At 47.3% G+C, this 19,107-nt stretch overlaps 1 protein-coding gene across 8 annotated transcripts in view; it reads left to right on the top strand.

Moving 5' to 3' along the window:
• The first annotated feature begins 5,146 nt into the window (after positions 1–5,146).
• The window catches only part of LOC112077613 (transcription cofactor vestigial-like protein 4), an 18,666-nt gene continuing 4,705 nt past the window's right edge, over positions 5,147–19,107 (top strand). For 3 of the 8 annotated variants that reach the window (XM_070441770.1, XM_070441771.1, XM_024144102.2), the window contains exons 1-3: positions 5,147–5,424; positions 5,527–5,626; positions 7,794–9,141. In XM_070441770.1, the coding sequence (XP_070297871.1) occupies positions 5,248–5,424; positions 5,527–5,626; positions 7,794–8,044 (528 nt within the window). In that variant the 5' untranslated portion in view covers positions 5,147–5,247 and the 3' untranslated portion in view covers positions 8,045–9,141. Of the gene's footprint in view, positions 5,425–5,526; positions 5,627–7,793; positions 9,147–9,220; positions 9,290–9,359; positions 9,373–9,438; positions 9,457–9,514; positions 9,567–19,107 lie in introns of those variants that run through there. The other 5 variants (XM_070441772.1, XM_070441775.1, XM_070441774.1 and 2 more) reach the window with 5 other exon arrangements.

The following is a 19,107-nucleotide window of genomic DNA, read 5'->3' as shown; positions in this document are numbered from 1 at the left end:
GGAACAATAATCTGGGGTTGTTTTTCATGGTTCAGGCCCCTTAGTTCCAGTGAAGGGAAATCTCAGCGCTACACCATACAATGACATTCTAGATGATTCTGTGCTTCCAACTTTGTTGCAACAGTTTGGGGAAGGTCCTTTCCTGTTTCAGCATGACTGCCCCCGTGCACAAAGAGAGGTCCATACAGAAATGGTTTGTCGATCGGTTTGGAAGAACTTGACTGGCCTACACAGATCCCTGACCTCAACCCCATCGAACACCTTTGGGATGAATTGGAACGCCGACTACATTAGCCCGGGTCTAATCACCCAACATCAGTGTCCGACCTCACTAATGCTCTTATGGCTGAATGGAAGCAAGTCCCTCACAGCAATGTTCCAACATCTAGTTGAAAGCCTTCCCAGAAGAGTGGAGGCTGTTATAGCAGCAAATGGAGGGACAAACTCCATATTAATGCCCATGATTTTGGAATGAGATGTTCGACGAGCAAGTGTTCACATACTTAGTATTTATCTCTGCATTGTTGGTTAAGGGCTCATGAGTAAACGTTTCACGGTAAAGTCTACACCTGTTGTATTCGGCGCATTTGATTTGACTCAGAGTTAACTTACTTACCATTACACAGAAGAAGCAATTGCCTCAGGCCTCACATCAAGGGGCCTCATGAGCTGGGCATTATAAATAATAATACTGAAAATAATTGATCTAAAAGTTATGTATCCCCCTCCCCCCCCCCCATGTGCACTGCGAGGCCCCGCCAACCCGCTGTCATGGGCTGCTCTCCGTTTCTGTCTTGTTTCAGCAGGCTGGTTCAACAGCAGCAATATATGCAGGAAGCTTCAAAGTTGCAAAGGAAAATGGGGGGGGGGGGGGGGTGCCGGCCACTGTGCCCTGCCACTGTAAGTCATCAGTCTCAAGTCATGTCGAGTCTGAGGCTCCAAAGTTTCATCAAATGTGTAACTCGATTCCACTAGCCTGCTATACGGGGTTCTAGGAACAAATGGAACAGGGACAATGTTACACTGTTATGTTCAAAGGTGTGTGTTGCCCGCCAAGTGAGGAGAGGCCTCAACAGGAGGGAATACTACAGAACAGAGAGGGCGGTCCGTAGCAGGCTTCCAGCCCACAGAGAGGCGGGCCGTAGCAGGCTTCCAGCCCACAGAGAGGCGGGCCGTAGCAGGCTTCCAGCCCACAGAGAGGCGGGCCGTAGCAGGCTTCCAGCCCACGAGAGAGGGGGCCGTAGCAGGCTTCCAGCCCACAGAGAGGCGGGCCGTAGCAGGCTTCCAGCCCACAGAGAGGCGGGCCGTAGCAGGCTTCCAGCCCACAGAGAGGGCGGGCCGTAGCAGGCTTCCAGCCCACAGAGAGGCGGTCCGTAGCAGCTTCCAGCCCACAGAGAGGCGGTCCGTAGCAGGCTTCCAGCCCACAGAGAGGCGGTCCGTAGCAGGCTTCCAGCCCAAGAGAGGCGGTCCGTAGCAGGCTTCCAGCCCACAGAGAGGGTCCGTAGCAGGCTTCCGGCCCACAGAGAGGCGGTCGTAGCAGGCTTCCGGCCCAGCGAGAGCGGGCCGTAGCAGGCTCCAGCCCACAGAGAGGCGGCCGTAGCAGCTCCGCCCACAAGAGAGCGGGCCGTAGCAGGCTTCCACCCCACAGAGAGGCGGCTCGTAGCAGGCTTCCCGCCACGAGAGGGCGGCCGTAGCAGGCTTCCGCCCACAGAGAGCGGGCCGTAGCAGGCTTCCTCGCCACAGAGAGGCGGGCCGTGAGAGGCTTCCGGCCCACAGAGAGGCGGGCCGTAGCAGGCTTCCGGCCCACAGAGAGGCGGGCCGTAGCAGGCTTCCGGCCCACAGAGAGGCGGGTCCGTAGCAGGCTTCCCCCACAGAGAGGCGGGCCGTAGCAGGCTTCCCGCCCACAGAGAGGCGGGCCGTAGCAGGCTTCCCGCCCACAGAGAGGCGGGCCGTAGCAGACTTCCGGCCCACAGCCGTCTGACTCTTACAGGATAAGGGCTTTTTGTTTTCAGATAGAAATTGGCCCTCGGTTGTCGTCTGACTTGAACTAATCAAGAACAGTGTTTTTACATTTTTTTTTACAGTTCAACAAGTTTCCATTTCCAGTGGGATATAGATCCTGAACAGGAACTGACCCAGGGAGGGAGATCATACCCTTGTTCCACGTTCCAGGCTTTTGGACAAAAGTAACTTGTTTTCTTTGTCTCCTCGCCCTGCCCCTATCCCCCCTGTCCCCCCCAGGACCCAGGTCTGTCTTTCATACGACTGACTAGCACGGGAGAGAGAGAGATAATATCTAGGTGCACCAAGCATGAGGTGTCAAGTAGCAGCTAACACACACACACACACACCACACACACACACACACACACACACACACACACACACACACCACACACACACACACAACACACACACGACAGACACACAGAGAGACACACACAGACACACAGAGAACAACACACAGACACACACAGACACACAGAGAGAACACACACAGACACACAGAGAGACACACACAGACACACACACACACACACACACACGGGTCCAGGATATTGCCACATCAATAACACACACACACACACACACACACACACACACACACACACACACACAGAGAAACAAAGACAGACACACACATGGCTCCACATCAGTACACACACACACAACAGACAGACAGAGACAGACACACACACACACACACAGAGACAGACACACACACACACACACACACACAAAGAGACACACACACACACACACACACACACACACACAGACAGACAACACACACAGAGAGACAGACACACACACACACACACAGAGAGATACAAAGACAGACACACACATGGCTCCAGAGTAATGCCACATCAGTAACACACACACACAGACAGAGACAGACACACACACACACACACACACACATACACACACACACACATACAGACAGAGACACAAACACATATGGCTCCAGAGTAATCCACGTCGATCACATAAATTAAAATGTACCTAATCAGTAAAAGCAACAAGACAGCAGAGTGAGCTGACGGGGTTAACCACAGTTTAAATTATTTCTGACAAAGAACCACACTGAAAATGGCCAATTCTTTTCTGATTGGATTATTATTATTTTTTGTACATAATGTCCTCTGCCATCATTTCCTATGACTTGAAAATAGACTTCCTGACGTCAAGAAAGATTTCTACGTTTCTACTTCAGCGAGTCGGCAGCTCTGGATGTTCTGCGTACTCCGGACCAGGCCCCGATCCCCGGGGACGCGACGACCAGGCCCCGATCCCCCGGGGACGCTACGACCAGGCCCCGATCCCCGGGACGCTACGACCAGGCCCCGACCCCCGGGGACGCTACGACCAGGCCCCGATCCCCGGGGACGCACGACCAGGCCCCGATCCCCCGGGGACGCTACGACCAGGCCCCGATCCCCGGGGGACGCACACCAGGCCCCGATCCCCCGGGGACGCGACGACCAGCGCCCGATCCCCGGGGACGCACGACCAGGCCCCGATCCCCCGGGGACGCGACGACCAGGCCCGATCCCCGGGGACGCGACGACCAGCCCGATCCCCGGGGACGCACGACAGGCCCCGATCCGGACAGACAGCCCGATCCCCCGGGGACGCACGACCAGGCCCCGATCCCCGGGACGCTACGACCAGGCCCCGATCCCCCGGGACGCCGACCAGGCCCCGATCCCCCGGGGACGCTACGACCAGGAGAGGCGAGGCGGCATCCTGACGAGACGATTGGCGAGCAAATAACCCGCCTCTACCCTCACCTCTGTTGGCGAGGAAACGTAGAGTCACAAGAACAATCTGGAGGAGCTCTGTCCCAGACTATCCAACGGGACCTGTAGTAATCTATGTTTCTCAGTCGTAGCTGAAAAAGGAGTGGATAATATACTGTACCAGTCAAACGTTTGGACACACCTACTTATTGAAGGGTTTTCTTTATTTTAACTATTTTTACATTGTAGAATAATTGTGAGACATCAAAACTATGAAATAACACATGGAATCATGTAGTAACCAAAAAGGTGTTAAACAAATCAAAATATATTTTTGATTTCAAAGTAGACACCTTTTTGCCTTGATGACAGCTTTGCACACTCTTGGCAGTCTCTCAACCAGCTTCACCTGGAATGGTTTTCCAACAGTCTTGAAGGAGTTCCCACATATGCTGAGCACTTGTTTGCTGCTTTTCCTTCACTCTGCAGTCCAACTCATCCCAAACCACCTCGATTGGGTTGAGGTCGGGTGCTTGTGGAGGCCAGGTCATCTGATGCAGCTCTAATGAACGTATCCTCTGCAGCAGAGGTAACTGTCATGGATGCCATGGATGCCCTTAGTTTGAAGATGTAATCCAGAGACTTCTGTCTCTTTTCAACTCCATCTGCATATTAGAAATCAAATGCCCAAACTTGCTCCGGCTCTTCAGCTATCAGACTCTTAATTCCACTGATTTCAAAACTCGGTCCTCCAGGAAGTGGAGAGCAACACTTATCCAGTTCTCCTACGTGATATCTTTAAAAAGCCGCGTTAGACAGGATTACCTACACTTATTAACCATTTACAGATGACATACAAGTTTGTTATTAAGGCACATGAATGTTCACATGTTCCAGAAGTCATTTCTGCCCAAAAATCGTATTTTGATTTTTTTTTTAAAGTTTAGGTTCAAATGTCTCTCCTGTGAAGTAGCGACACGCCTAGTTTCCTGAAACGAGTCACATTTTGTTACGTTACAGCCTTATTCTAAAATAGATAAAAAAAWATATATAATAATAATTCTCATCAATCTACACAACCAGACTTAATGAAACACATCTTTATCTCTGACAGCAGGCTGGTTTAAGTCTCAAGTTTTTGTCACATGCACAGTGAGTACAGTGAAATGCCTTTCTTGCTCTTTACGATGTTTTTCACGCTCGGTCTCATCTGAAGCTTCTGATCTCTGCTCCAATCAGACGTGTCTTCTGCCTTGATGTAATGGATTTATAGCCCTCTGTCTCTTACCCCCTCCCCCCTTTCTCCCCCCTTTCTCCCCCCTTTCTCCCCCCTCCCTGTGAATGTGATTCATTCCCCTCCTCCAGTCTTGGAATGAATCACAAGACCAGTTTCTTTAGGACATCTGTGTACATCGGACAATAAAGTAATATTTTATCATCTTCTCTCTGCAGAGGCGACTTCCGTAGTACTGAGGACCCTCGTGACTGTAGCCGCAGCCCCATGGAGCGAGCCGTCGCCCCCTCCGCGGTTCTCCATGGCAACCGCCACCTGTACGCCCCACACCACCACATGCCCAGCCTCGCCGTGGACCAGCCTCTTGCCCTGACCAAAAACAACATGGATGCCGCCCGTACCTTTGTCATCTCACCAACCGTCAGCCCCGTGGAACGCCAGCAGGTAACACTCAAGACACGCAAGAATATGCAGGTAACACGTTGTCTTCAAAACCCCATGCTAAGTCCTGAACATGTTTTGTTTGATTTCTTTGTGTTTGTTTAGAATCGTCCGTCAGTGATAACGTGCGCCCCGGCCAACAGCCGGAACTGTAATCTGTCTCACAACGGCTGTTCCAACAACTACAATAGACCAGCCTGCAACTGTAAGTAACATATATATATACAAGTTTAAATACAACTTAGAGCCCATCCTGTCTGGGGTTAGAGCCCATCCTGTCTGGGGTTAGAGCCCATCCTGTCTGGGGTTAGAGCCCATCCTGTCTGGGGTTAGAGCCCATCCTGTCTGGATGTTAGAGCCCATCCTGTCTGGGGTTAGAGCCCCTCCTGTCTGGATGTTAGAGCCCATCCTGTCTGGATGTTAGAACCCCTTCCTGTCTGGATGTTAGAGCCCATCCTGTCTGGTTAGAGCCCATCTCTGTTCTGGATGTTAGAGCCCATCCTGTCTGATGGTTAGAGCCCATCCTGTCTGATGGTTAGAGCCCATCCTGTCTGGGGTTAGAGCCCATCCTGTCTGGGGTTAGAGCCCATTCCTGTCTGGATGTTAGAGCCCATCCTGTTCTGGATGTTAGAGCCCATCCTGTACTGGGGTTAGAGCCCATCCTGTCTGGATGTTTAGAGCCCATCCGTGTCTGGATGTTAGAGCCCATCCTGTCTGGATGTTAGAGCCCATCCTGTCTGGAGTGTTAGAGCCCATCCTGTCTGGATGTTGAGCCCATCCTGTCTGGATGTTAGAGCCCTCCTGTCTGGAGTTAGAGCCCTCCTGTCTGGGGTTAGAGCCCCTCCTGTCTGGGGTTAGAGCCCCTCCTGTCTGGATGTTAGAGCCCTCTGTCGGGATGTTAAGCCCATCCTGTCTGGGGTTAGAGCCCTCCTGTCTGGGGTTAGAGCCCCCCTGTCTGGATGTTAGAGCCCTCCTGTCTGGTGTTAGAGCCCCTCCTGTCTGGATGTTAGAGCCCCTCCTGTCTGGATGTTAGAGCCCATCCTGTCTGGGGTTAGAGCCCCTCCTGTCTGGATGTTAGAGCCCATCCTGTCTGGATGTTAGAGCCCATCCGTCTGGGATGTTAGAGCCCATCCTGTCTGGATGTTAGAGCCCATCCTGTCTGGATGTTAGAGCCCATCCTGTCTGGGTGTTAGAGCCCATCCTGTCTGGATTTAGAGCCCATCCTGTCGGATGTTAGAGCCCATCCTGTCTGGATGTTAGAGCCCATCCTGTCTGGGGTTAGAGCCCCTCCTGTCTGGATGTTAGAGCCCATCCCTGGCTGGATGGTTTAGAGCCCATCCTGTCTGGATGTTAGAGCCCATCCTGTCTGGGGTTAGAGCCCATCCTGTCTGGATGTTAGAGCCCATCCTGTCTGGGATGTTAGAGCCCATCCTGTCTGGGGTTAGAGCCCCTCCTGTCTGGATGTTAGAGCCCATCTGTCTGGATGTTAGAGCCATCCTGTCTGGATGTTAGAGCCCATCCTGTCTGGATGTTAGAGCCCATCCTGTCTGGATGTTAGAGCCCATCCTGTCTGGATGTTAGAGCCCATCCTGTCTGGGTTAGAGCCCCTCCTGTCTGGATGTTAGAGCCCATCTGTCGGATTTAGACCCATCCTGTCTGGATGTTAGAGCCCATCCTGTCTGGATGTTAGAGCCCATCCTGTCTGGGGTTAGAGCCCCTCCTGTCTGGATGTTAGAGCCCTCCTGTCTGGATTAGAGCCCATCCTGTCTGGATTGTTAGAGCCCATCCTGCTGGATGTTAGAGCCCATCTGTCTGGATGTTAGAGCCCATCCTGTCTGGATGTTAGAGCCCATCCTGTCGGGGTTAGAGCCCATCCTGTCTGATGTTAGAGCCATCCTGTCTGGGTTAGAGCCCATCTGTCTGGATGTTAGAGCCCATCTGTCTGGATGTTAGAGCCCATCCTGTCTGGATTTAGAGCCCATCCTGTCTGGATGTGTTAGAGCCCATCCTGTCTGGATTGAGAAGCCCATCCTGTCTGGGGTTGTAGAGCCCATCGCTGCTCTGGATTAGAGCCATCCTGTCTGGATGTTAGAGCCCATCCTGTCCTGGATGTTAGAGCCCATCCTGTCTGGGTGTTAAGCCATCCTGTCTGGATGTTAGAGCCCATCCTGTCTGGATGTTAGAGCCCATCCTGTCTGGATGTTAGAGCCCATCCTGTCTGGGGTTAGAGCCCATCCTGTCTGGTTTAGAGCCCAGGCCTGTCTGGGGTTAGAGCCCCTCCTGTCTGGGGTTAGAGCCCCGCCTGTCTGGATCTTAGAGCCCATCCTGTCTGGGGTTAGAGTTATATCCCTGTCCCTTCTTCTCTCTTCCAGCCAACCCTGCGTGTGTTGACCCGGTGATCGAGGAGCATTTCCGTCGCAGCCTGGGGAGGAACTACAAGCAGCCGGAACCCGTCACTAACTCTGTGTCCATCACCGGTTCTGTGGACGACCACTTCACCAAGGCCTTAGGAGAGACCTGGCTGCAGATCAAAGCCAAAGGAAGCTCCTCCTCCTCCTCCCCTGACTCGTCTCCCAACAGTCACATGGTCAACCACAGCCACTCTCCATCCATTGTGTCCTGAAGGGAGGGGCTTAGATTCAACGAGTCAGAGCTTAAACCCGCCCCCCCTGCCCGTCCATTACTCACTGTAACACCACGGGGCTGGTTGAACCGCCGTGCTGGAGAGCTACTGTCCAGGCTGTAGTCATTTTGCTCCAACCCTGTTGTAACTAACACCTGATCTGGAAGAATCAGTCATATTCATGAGGCTTGTTTTCATTTTTTTTGCAAAATATTTAGTTATAATTATAGCACTAACAAATACGACCCAGGTGTGTTTCAGAGCAGGGCTGGAGGAAAACCCTGCGTGTCCAATGTCTATCCTTCCAGGAAGAGGGTTGGCCTTGTTCCCTGATGTAAGATGACCCTGCATGATTTAACCCCGCTGAGAGCTGTGCTGGTAGCTAGGGATAGAGCCATGTATATAACCACGGATTACGGCATTTAGTCATATATATATAACCATGGAGGAAGGGGAGCATTGTCTTTTGTCTACGTTTGGACTTTTGTCATTAATTTAGTTTTGAATTTACTTTTTCTGTTGAAGTAGATTTGCGTACCTCTTTCTGTTTGTGTTATTGGAMACGTGAGATTTTGAAAAGCTCAGTGAGAAACGGTTTGTTTATGTGTCCAATGAGATGTACGGATTCACCATGGAGACACATCCCAACCAACCACATGCCTTCGTTACCAAAGAGAACTCTGATGCAAATCTGTCACCTCTTTTTAAAAGAAAGAAAAAACATTTTATTTATATCTTTCTATCTCTGCTCTGTAAAGTATAGTTTGCTCCCTCACCTCTCCACCCCCCCTTTCCTCTCCTTTAATTTCCCCTCCTCTACTTTACTCTCCCCTCGTTTCCCTAGTTTCCTCTCTCCTACTTTCCCCTGACCTTCTTTCCTCTGCCCTCGTTTCCTCTGCCCTCGTTTCCTCTACCCTCGTTTCCCCTCCCCTACTTTCCCCTCCTCTCGTTTCTTTGTCTCTCTCTGCTGCACTGTGGTGTGGTAGGTAGATTATGTCTCTCTGCTGCACTGTGGTGTGGTAGGTAGATTATGTCTCTCTGTGGCACTGTGGTGTGGTAGGTAGATTATGTCTCTCTGTGGCACTGTGGTGTGGTAGGTATGGTAAGAATATGTCTCTTGCTGCACTGTGGTGGTGGTAGTAGATTATGCTCTCTGCTCACTGTGTTGTAGGTTAGTTATGTATCTCATGTGCACTGTGGTGTGGTAGGTAGATTATGTCTCTTCGTGTGCACGTGGTGTGGTAGTAGATATGTTCTCGGGTGCGCACTGTGGTTGTGTAGGTATGATTATGTCTCTGTGCACTGTGTGTGGTAGGTAGATTATGTCTTCTGTGGCACTGTGGTGCGGTAGGTGGAGATTATGTCTCTCTGCCTGCCTGTGGTGTGGTAGGTAGATATGTCTCTCTGTGGGCACCTGTGGTGTGGTAGGTAGATTTGTCTCTCTGCTCGCAACTGTGGTGTGGTAGGTAGATATGTCTCTCTGTCACTGTGGTGTGGTAGGTAGATTATGTCTTCTCTGTGGGCACTGGGTGTGTGTAGGAGATATGTCTCTCTGTGCACTTGTGGGTGTGTAGGTAATTATGTTCTCTGTGCACTGGGTGGGTAGGTAGATATGTCTCTCTGCTGGACTGTTGGTTGGTAGGTAGATTATGCTCTCTGTGGCATGTGGTGTGTAGGTAGATTATTGTCTCTGTGTGCACTGTGGTGTGGTAGGTACTGATTATGTCTCTCGTGCACTGTGGGTGTGGTGGATTGTCTTGTGGACTGTGGTGTGGTAGTGATAGTATGTCTCTGTGGACTGTGTGTGGTAGGTAGATTAATGTCTCTCTGTGGCACTGTGGGTAGGGTGGTATTTGTCTCTCTGTGCACTGTGGTGTGGTAGGTAGTATGTCTCTCTGTGCACGTGTGGTGGTGGTAGGATAGATTATGTCTCTCTGTGCACTGTGGTGTGGTAGGTAGAAATTATGTCTCTCTGTGGCAGTGTGGTGTGTTAGGTAGATTAGTGTATTCTGTGGCCCTGTGGTGGTAGTAATTATGTCTCTGCATGCGCGACTGTGGTGTGGTAGGTAGATTATGTCTCCTGTGGCACTGTGGTGCGGTAGGTAGATTTATCTCTCTGCTGCACTGGTGTGCGGAGGTAGATTATGTCTTGTGGCATGGTGGGTGCGGTAGTAGATTGTCTCTGTGGCAACTGGGTGTGTAGGTAGGATTAATGTCTCTTGGTTTGATGGTCCAAGTTAAAAGTTAGTGCTTACAGAAGATAAATGCAATGTTTTTAAATAGCTGGTAATATTGTTTTTCATGTTTATTAGACCATTTCAAATCTTGAAAACAAGATAATTGTTTTTGTATGATCATTATTAATTGGCATATAATACAACAGTTGAGATCTGCTGGGTAGGATCAGACTGTTAATGTCATTTGGAGTATTCTACAGTTATATCTCTCTGGTATGATGAACCAAGCCAGCGACACAGAGGACAGCTCAGGACAGGCTTCTTTACTCTTCTATATGATCAGTTGGATTATACATCTATAACGATAATATGTTTCTGTTAACGTTAATGTCAATTGTTCTATGGCGTTATTATGATCATCCCTGGATGCTATAGCGGGTTTTTTTTCGCAAGTGACTCAAACGTACTAAACCACAAAAACCGGCCGGGTCGAGATTCGACCATGAGTCGCTTATGATACCTTTTTCTGGCGACTCCGTTCTGTTTATTTTTTAATTTTTTTTCATAGTTTGTTGTTGTTTCTACGATGTGATGTTTGAGCGGTGTGTAGCGGTAGGGTTTTATGAGGCACAAGGACGTTGAGAAATGATAAGTCCCATTTCAACTTTGCTCAGTGGGTAGATTTGGTTGCCTTCGTGTGGGTGGATTTTTGCTCAGGTGGGCTGATATTATGCTACAGTGGGTGGATTGTTTCTCAGTGAGGTGTGGATTTTTGCTCTGTGGGTAGATTGTTGCTCTGTGGGTAGATTTTGTGCTCAGTGGTGTAGGCTTGTTGCTCAGTGGGTGAGATTTTTTTGCGTCAGATGGGTGGATTTTTTGCTAAGTGGGAGATGGATTTTGCTACGTGGGTAGATTTTTGCCGTGGGTAGATTTTGCCGTGGGTAGATTTTTTGCGGTTTCCGTGGTAGTTTTTGCCGTGGGTAGATTTTTGGCTGCGTGGGTAAGCTTTTTTTGCTGCCGTGGGTGGATTTTTGCTCAGTGGGTGATTTTTGCTCGTGGGTGGATTTTTGCTCAGTGGTGATTTTTGCTTCGTGGTAGATGGGCAGCTTGTGAAACTGACTGGTTTTAAAATAACTCCTTCTTTCCAACTGTACAACGGACAGACTTTCTTCCTATAAGGGAAACTAATATTAATGTGTGTTCTACTAATAGTGACAGCTACTAACTTAGTAACAGGTGTGGATATTAGTGTTGCAATCATTCCGGAATCTTTCCGGACAATTCTTGATTTTTCCTGGGAAATCCTGGGGGTTTTTGGGGAAAAACAAAAATCCATGAATCTCCAACAACCGATTGTAGAACCTGAGATTTTGGGATGTACGTAAGATCACTAGTGGTGAGGTGAAGAACGTGGTTTAAGGCTCGAGGGTTTGAATGGAAGCCAGTAACATTAAGATTTACACCTTTATACAGCTCTATATGCCTTACATTCCTTCTCCAAATCACTCCATTGTTACTGTAAACTCATCAAGGTACAGCGTTTAATTGGCACCCTGTTCCAATGTAAGGCTTGACCCTGTCGGCCAATATAGTGCATGGGCTTAGGATGACATTAGGGAGGAGCTTTAAATATATTTTCAGAGCCGGATCCATTGAACTAAACCATATTCTTCTCAGAGCGGATGCATCTGAACTACTCATATATCTCTCAGAGCCAGGATCCAGTGAACCTAAACCATATTCTCTCAGAACAGGATCCATCTGGACTAAACATATTCTCTCAGAGCCAGGATCATTGAACCTACATATTCTCTCAGAACAGGATGCCAGCTGAACCTAAAACCATTTCTCCTCAGAAACGCAGGACACTGCTGAACTAAACCATCTTCTTAGAGCAAGACCAGTCTGAACCTAACGATATTTCGTCAGAACCAAGATCATCTGAACTAAACCATATTCTCATCAGAACCAGGAATCTCTGAACTAACAATATTCTTCTCAGACCAGGATCCATCTGAACAAACATGATTCTCAGAACCAGCTGGCTAGTCAGTTGATGTTATTATTATTTAGGTTGATTAAATGCTGAGATCAGATTTAAACAAAAATACAAAAAGTATGTATAGTTTCTTACAACAGAGTGAGTTTTTGAAGTGTTCGTTTTTGATACTTTCTGTTTAAATGTTATGAGAGAAATCAAAGATGTTGAAAATGTAATTAATAATTGTCAATTATATATGAACTAGAGAAAGGGAAGGGGGTAGTGCCGAGGGTCATTTTATAAAAACTGTTACTACGAGACTAGGTAGACGAGGTGACATTTCGGTGACCGGGAATTTTTTGGGAGAGCTTGACAGAATTTTGCAACAATTTGGAGGCTCTTACTCGTTCTGCTTTGGCAACAAATTCCTACACGCCGTAGGAAAATCACTTAATAAAAGTACTTTTTATATATAGGATTATGAGACATCATTAGCGGTGCGTACGAATTTGTACAGAGAAATTGTAGGTATAATTTTTGAGGAATCAATTTTGGTTTTAATGACATGTAGCTTTTAATTTTCCCATTTTTTTTCTTTTGTTTGTGGAAAAAAAAAAAAAAAGTTGATCTTTTATTTGGGGTTTCTAGATTTTGTTCTTTAAAGGTTAAAAGTGCAGGAAACAGTAATAAGTCTAAACACTTGGTTGATGATGCCACTGTGTTATAACGTATATAGATGCGCTGAATCAAGGCTCTGCAGCAGATCACATCTTAAAAATGGTATAAGTCAAAATGACACCTTAATTGGCCTTATAGTCACACCAGAGGTCAAAAGTAGTGCACTAAAAGGAAGTAGAGGAGGGGGGAGGGGGGTGTCATTCGGAGCAAATGCTTTCTTATTTTTGTGACAACTGGGAACATAGAATATTTGATGTTGTGAAGATCCAAACAGTATGTAATTATGTTAATTGCATGGTCAGGAAGACTGGTTAGCTCAAATTCAACAAGTGTGTCCTAAATGGCACCGACTTTCTCAAGGTAGTGCACTATACGGGAAATATACAGTTGAAAGGAAAGTTTACATACACATTAGCCAATAGCATTTAAATCAGTTTTTCCTAAATTCCTGACATTTAATCGAGTAAAAGTTCCCTGTCTTTAGGTCATTAGTGCTTAACGTTTGAGATGTTAGTGCTTCAATGTGTCCAGATGATTGTTTCCTGTCGATGATAGTGATCTGAATTTTGTGGAAGTGCAACTAGTGCCATCAGCAAGACCACAATGAGTGCCACCTGGTGGCTTCACGGTTGGGATGGTGTTATTCGGACTTGCAAGCGGCTTGCTAGCTTCCCCTTTTTCTCCAAATCTAAGATGGCATTATGTGCCAAACAGTCTTACCAGAGGACATTTTCCAAAAAGTTAGATCTTTGTCCCATGTGCAGTTTCAAACCGTAGTCTGGGCACTTTTTTATGACGGTTTTGGAGCACGCTGAGCAATCGTTCCCATTGCTGAGCCGGCCATTCCAGGGATGTAGTGTCGATATAGGACTCTTTTAACTGTGGATCATAGATACTTTTTATACTATGGGATTTCACTTGCCAAGCAATTCAAAATGGTTCCTTTGCGGTTTGGGATTAAGATTGCGACTTTTCGCATACAAAAGTACGTTCATGGATACTACAGGAAGACGGAAAGACAGTCATCCTTGCATGGAGCGGTAAATGATGGCTGCATGGTCCATGGTGTTTGTCCTGCGTACTATTGGTTTGTACAGATGAACGTGGTCCTTCAGGCATTTGGAATTGCTCCCAGGATGGAACCAGACTTGCTGGAGGTCTACATTCTTGTTTTTCTGAGGTTTTGATGAGTCTTAGAGGTGACGGATTGTTACTCAATGAGTCAGCATAAGGAGAGCGCAAGCTGAGTTGTATGAAGGTAGGCTTGAGAGAAGAACATTCCAGGTAACGCCTCCAATTGACTCAAATGATGTCAATATGTATCCGAAGCTTCTAAAGTGCCATGACATAATTTTCAGAAATTTCCAAGTGTTTAAGGCGGTCAACTAAGTGTATGGAATTTGACCCGCGGAATTGTGATACAAGTGAATTATAAAGTGATAATAATTGTCGTAACAATAGTTGGAAAATGACTTGTGTCATTCACAAAGGTAAGATGTTCGTAAGAGCTATAGATTGTTTAATAACAAATTTGTGTAAGTGGTTTGATAAAATGAGTTTTTAATGACGCCAAGCCTAAGGGTTAATGTAAACTTCTGATTCAGACTGTAGCCTGGTCAAAGTGTGCATCGGTGACACCAGGCAGGACCCGAACCTATAACCACCGGGTTTGGGTGCCATGAGACACACTTTCAAGCTGCATTAACATTGGTAAGAAAACGTAGTACTATGTCAGTAAGTATGGTATGACTGATGTATTGTACTCGAAACTCTAAATCTTTATTAAACTTAATTTGTGCTTGTTCTCCAACTGAAAGTGTTTTGTACTTAAGTGCGCTAATGAACATAAAGTTGTCTTAAATGACAAGTTCAGTCTGTTATTTGTCAATAGTTTATTACTTATTATTCTTTTATCGCTATAATATGTTTGAGTTTTATTTATATATGAATTATATATATTTAAATTTATTTTATACAACTACGTTCAAATGTTTGTGGTACTTAGAAAGTCTTGTCTTTTGAATAGAAAGCTAATTTTTTTTGTCCATAAATAACACAAATTGATCAGAAATAACAGTGTAAGACATTGTTGATGTTGTAATGACTGTTGTAGCTGGAACCGGCATATTTTTAAGGATATTACATAGGCGTACAGAGGCCCAATGTATGAAGTAACTGAATGATCTCGTACAATGCCTGTGTAAACCTTCACAGACCAGCGCAAATATGGCACTCACCAGAGTAGAAAGAGGAGTGGGAGGTCCGGTGCTAGTAATAGGCAAGAGGTACAAGTAAGTAGTGTCTGTTTGAGAGAAACAGATGCTACAAGTTGCATTCATCCATTGAGACATTGGGAATGTTGGATCGGAGGGTGAGGCCTAAGGCCATTCCCCCAGAAATGTCCGGGAACTTTGCAGGTGCCTTGTGGAAGAGTGGGGTCAGCCTCTCACAGCAGAATGTAAATTGGTGCAGTCCATGAGGAGGAGATGCACTGCAGTACTCTAATGGCGCTGGTGGCCACCTAATACTGACTGGTACTTTGATTTTGAACCCCTTTGTTCAGGGAAAGCATTTTACATTTTGTGTAGTCACATGTCTGGGACCTTGCTCAGTTATGTCTAGTTTGTTGAATCTTGTTATGTTATACATAGTTACCAATGTTAAAGTTTGTTGAAAATAAAAGCAGTTGCCAGTGAGATGACGTTCTTTTTTTTGCTGAGTTTATATACGACACACACGACAGTAGCCGCTATATTGAAACTCGTGATGGCTGCAATTTCCGGGGTAAGGGATGATAATGACAACAGCCAGTGAAAGTGGCAGAGGCTCAAATCAAACAACAGAATTCATAGGGATTACATGCCTGTCAACCTACATGTATCTTATACCAGTTATAAAGGTAACCCTTGTTGTTAATCCCACAAAGTGTACCGAGTTTTCCATAGGCTTTACAGCGAAAGCACCACAAACGATATATGTTAGGTCATGAAAAGTTACAGAAAAACAAGACCATTTTTCCGCAACACAGGAAGTCCAAAAAGCTGAATAAATTAATATCGACTGGAACCTTTGATGTCTTCATCAGATGACAACTCATAGGACTTTATGTTACACAATAATATATTTTTTTGTTCGATAAAGTTAAATTTTTATATCAAAAACTCATATTACATTGGCACAAATGTTCAGAAATGCCTATCCAAAATTATTGGAGAAATTGCAGAGAGCCCACGTTCAATAAGAAAGTACTAAATCCAGAAACTTGATGAAGAGATACATGTTTTTATATAAGATTATAGATACACTTGTTTCTTAAATGCAACCGGCTGTGTCAGATTTCAAAAAGCTTTACAAGAAAGGCAAAAAGCACACAATATTCAATAATCTGAGCACAGCGTTCAGAGCCAGAAAAAGACAAAGGAAGCCATACAGTGTTACCGGACAGCCAAATTGTGCAGTCCACAAACTCATAAAAAAGCATTATAAATCTTTCACTTACTTCCTTCAGCTGCTGATTTCGTCGGAACTCACCCCAGGACTCCATTCCACAGCAATGTTCGGTTTTGTGGTAAGGTCATAATTTATGTCCAAAATAGCTATTTTGTTAAGCGGTGTGGTAAACAAATCCAAAGTCAGAAGCGCGTTCAACTAAACAGCAGACGAAATGTCAAAAGTTCTGTAACAGTAATAGAGAATAAGTGATCAAGGCGAATTATTGAATCAATCTTTAGGATGTTTTTTTACCATGAAATTTCGTAACGTTCCAACCATGGAGAATTTAAACATTGATCTATCAGATGTGCGATGGAACAGAGCTCCCTCTCATGTGAACGGCGATGGTCAGAGCATGAATAGATCTCATTGTGTGAAACGGTTATGCGACGGTACATTTTGTAACTACGCCCGATGAATGGGACGGCTGGTAGTAGTGATTCGTCCGGAACCACGAGAGCAAATTTCCTGTCTCCTTTGGCGCCACTTCACAGTAGAGGGGCATCCTACACGGTTCTACAGACTGGTTTGACATCAGTGGGAAGCGTAGGAAGTGATAAAGATCCGTATCCCATGTGTATTCAAATAGGAGGCTGGGTTTTGAAACATCGACAAATCTCAGAGTTTCCACTTCTGTTGGGGGATTTCTTTCAGGTTTTGGCCCTGCGATATGAGATTTATTTTATACTCGACATCATTCAAACAGTTTAGAAACTTCAGAGTGTTTTATCCATACTATAATAGATTATGCATATGTTAGCAACTATGACTGAGGAGACGCAGTTTAGCTCTGGGACCTCTGTGCCCTTTCATCAGCTACTCAATACTGCCCTGAGCCATAAGAAGTTAAGTACACCAATAGTCCTCCAAACAGCTGGAATTCTTTTGGTGATGGAACATTGCTCAATTAGGTGTCAAGGGCTAAAAACATTCCGCCCATATTCATTAGACATTTCCACGACCCAGCTAGGTGCGTGTACCGGTGACACCAGGCAGCGACCACAGCGATTGCATACACAGCCACACGCTGTACGGTGAACCAGGAGACCCAGCACCATTAAACCACCGCCAGCCACGCTGTCGGTGCACCAGGCAGGACCACCCCATTCACACAGGCTGTAACCGGTGACACCGAGGAGGAACCAACAATTAAAAATTGCAACGACCAGCGCTGTACGGTGGGACACCATCGGCAGACCACAAGTGGCAGATTAAATTCAGAAAACCCGCACCAGCCTGTCCGGTGCAAGGCAGGACCCACACCATTGAACAACCAGACCTGTACGTGACACCAGCAGGACCACACCGACTTACACCACGCACAGCCGTGTACGAGTGACACAGGCACAAGGACCCACACCGGATTACACCCACGCACCAGCCTGGTACTGGTGAACCAGGCAGGACAAGCACATTACCCACGGCACAGCCTGTACGGTGAACGCGAGGCAGGGACCACACATTGACACCACCGCACCACCTGTACCGGTTGAAACTAAGAGGCACAGCACACTGTACGGTGAACGAGCGCAGGACCCACTCGATTAAAGCCACCGACCACTCTGTACCCGGCTTGGTGACTACCAGAAGGCGCAGACAGCCGCGACACTGTACACGGTGACTACCCAGGACCCAGGCACCCAGGCACACACCATTACAAACCATCCGCAGGACGAGCAAATAGAACCGGGTGATCAACCAGGGCCCAGCTGTACCGGTGGATACCAGTAAAGACCAGACTGTACCGGTGACAACCAGGCAGGCCACACATTACAGTGCCATAAGCCACAGCAATGTACCGGTGACGGTTCAGCAGGGAGGCCGACACAATTAAGTAGACACGAGGCCGCCAGCTGTACTGGGTGAACAAGGGCAGAGGACCACAACGATTACGCAGCCACTGGCACCAAGCTGTTGAAGCCGGTTGACACCAAGGGCTGGGGGCAGGACCGAAAGCCCAATTAAACTAGCCAGAACCCGCCTGTACGGTGACGAAGAGGCAGGACCCACACTATTTAGATCGATGGACTGAGACAGCGTACCAGCGGCCACAGCCTGTAACGGTGGACACAGGGCAGGGAGACCCTATTAGAAACAAGTGCAGTCGCCACCGACCCTAGTACCGGTGACAGCAGGACACATTTAACAAAGCGCCGAGCCCAGCCTGCGTACCGTTGACCCAGGCCGGACCCGAGCACCATTTCGTGACAGAGACCACGGCACCAGCTACTGTACCTGTGTTGACGGAGCCAGGAGGACGGTTCCTTAGAGACGTCATGAGTGCCATTCCGCGCAAAAGGTGTTGACTCGCACCGGCGTGTCTGCCATCAGAATGACGTAACAGGAAGCGGGATATGGTTGGCCAGGCTAAATGTTTTCCACTCCTCGACTAATCTCGAGTGGGTGGTGATACGTGCTTCGTTGGACTGGAGCGTTTCTTGTTGTTTAACGTGAACGGGAAGTGTGTCGTCTGCTGCAGGTAGGCCAATCGTGACGTAAGGACAGACGAGTTGTGCAGTTTTCCGCGAGGGCTGTTTCACAACTAAGCTTTATATTGTCCATTAGTTAAATTGTGGCGCGCCTGTTTAGGGGAGATGCACGGAGTCTTGCCAATATCTTCGGAACTCTCAATGTTGTTAGCCTACAGGAAACCCTGGCCCAAGACTACTGAGAAGATAGTTTGTTTCTCACAGAGTCATTTCGAGGAAACTCAACTATCGTGAAAACCCAGGCAA

This window comes from Salvelinus sp. IW2-2015, unplaced genomic scaffold, assembly GCF_002910315.2.
Source record: "Salvelinus sp. IW2-2015 unplaced genomic scaffold, ASM291031v2 Un_scaffold4759, whole genome shotgun sequence".
Lineage (NCBI taxonomy): Eukaryota > Metazoa > Chordata > Actinopteri > Salmoniformes > Salmonidae > Salvelinus > Salvelinus sp. IW2-2015.
Note: the sequence above shows the minus strand (reverse complement) of the source record. Positions and strands in the feature narration are given on the sequence as shown.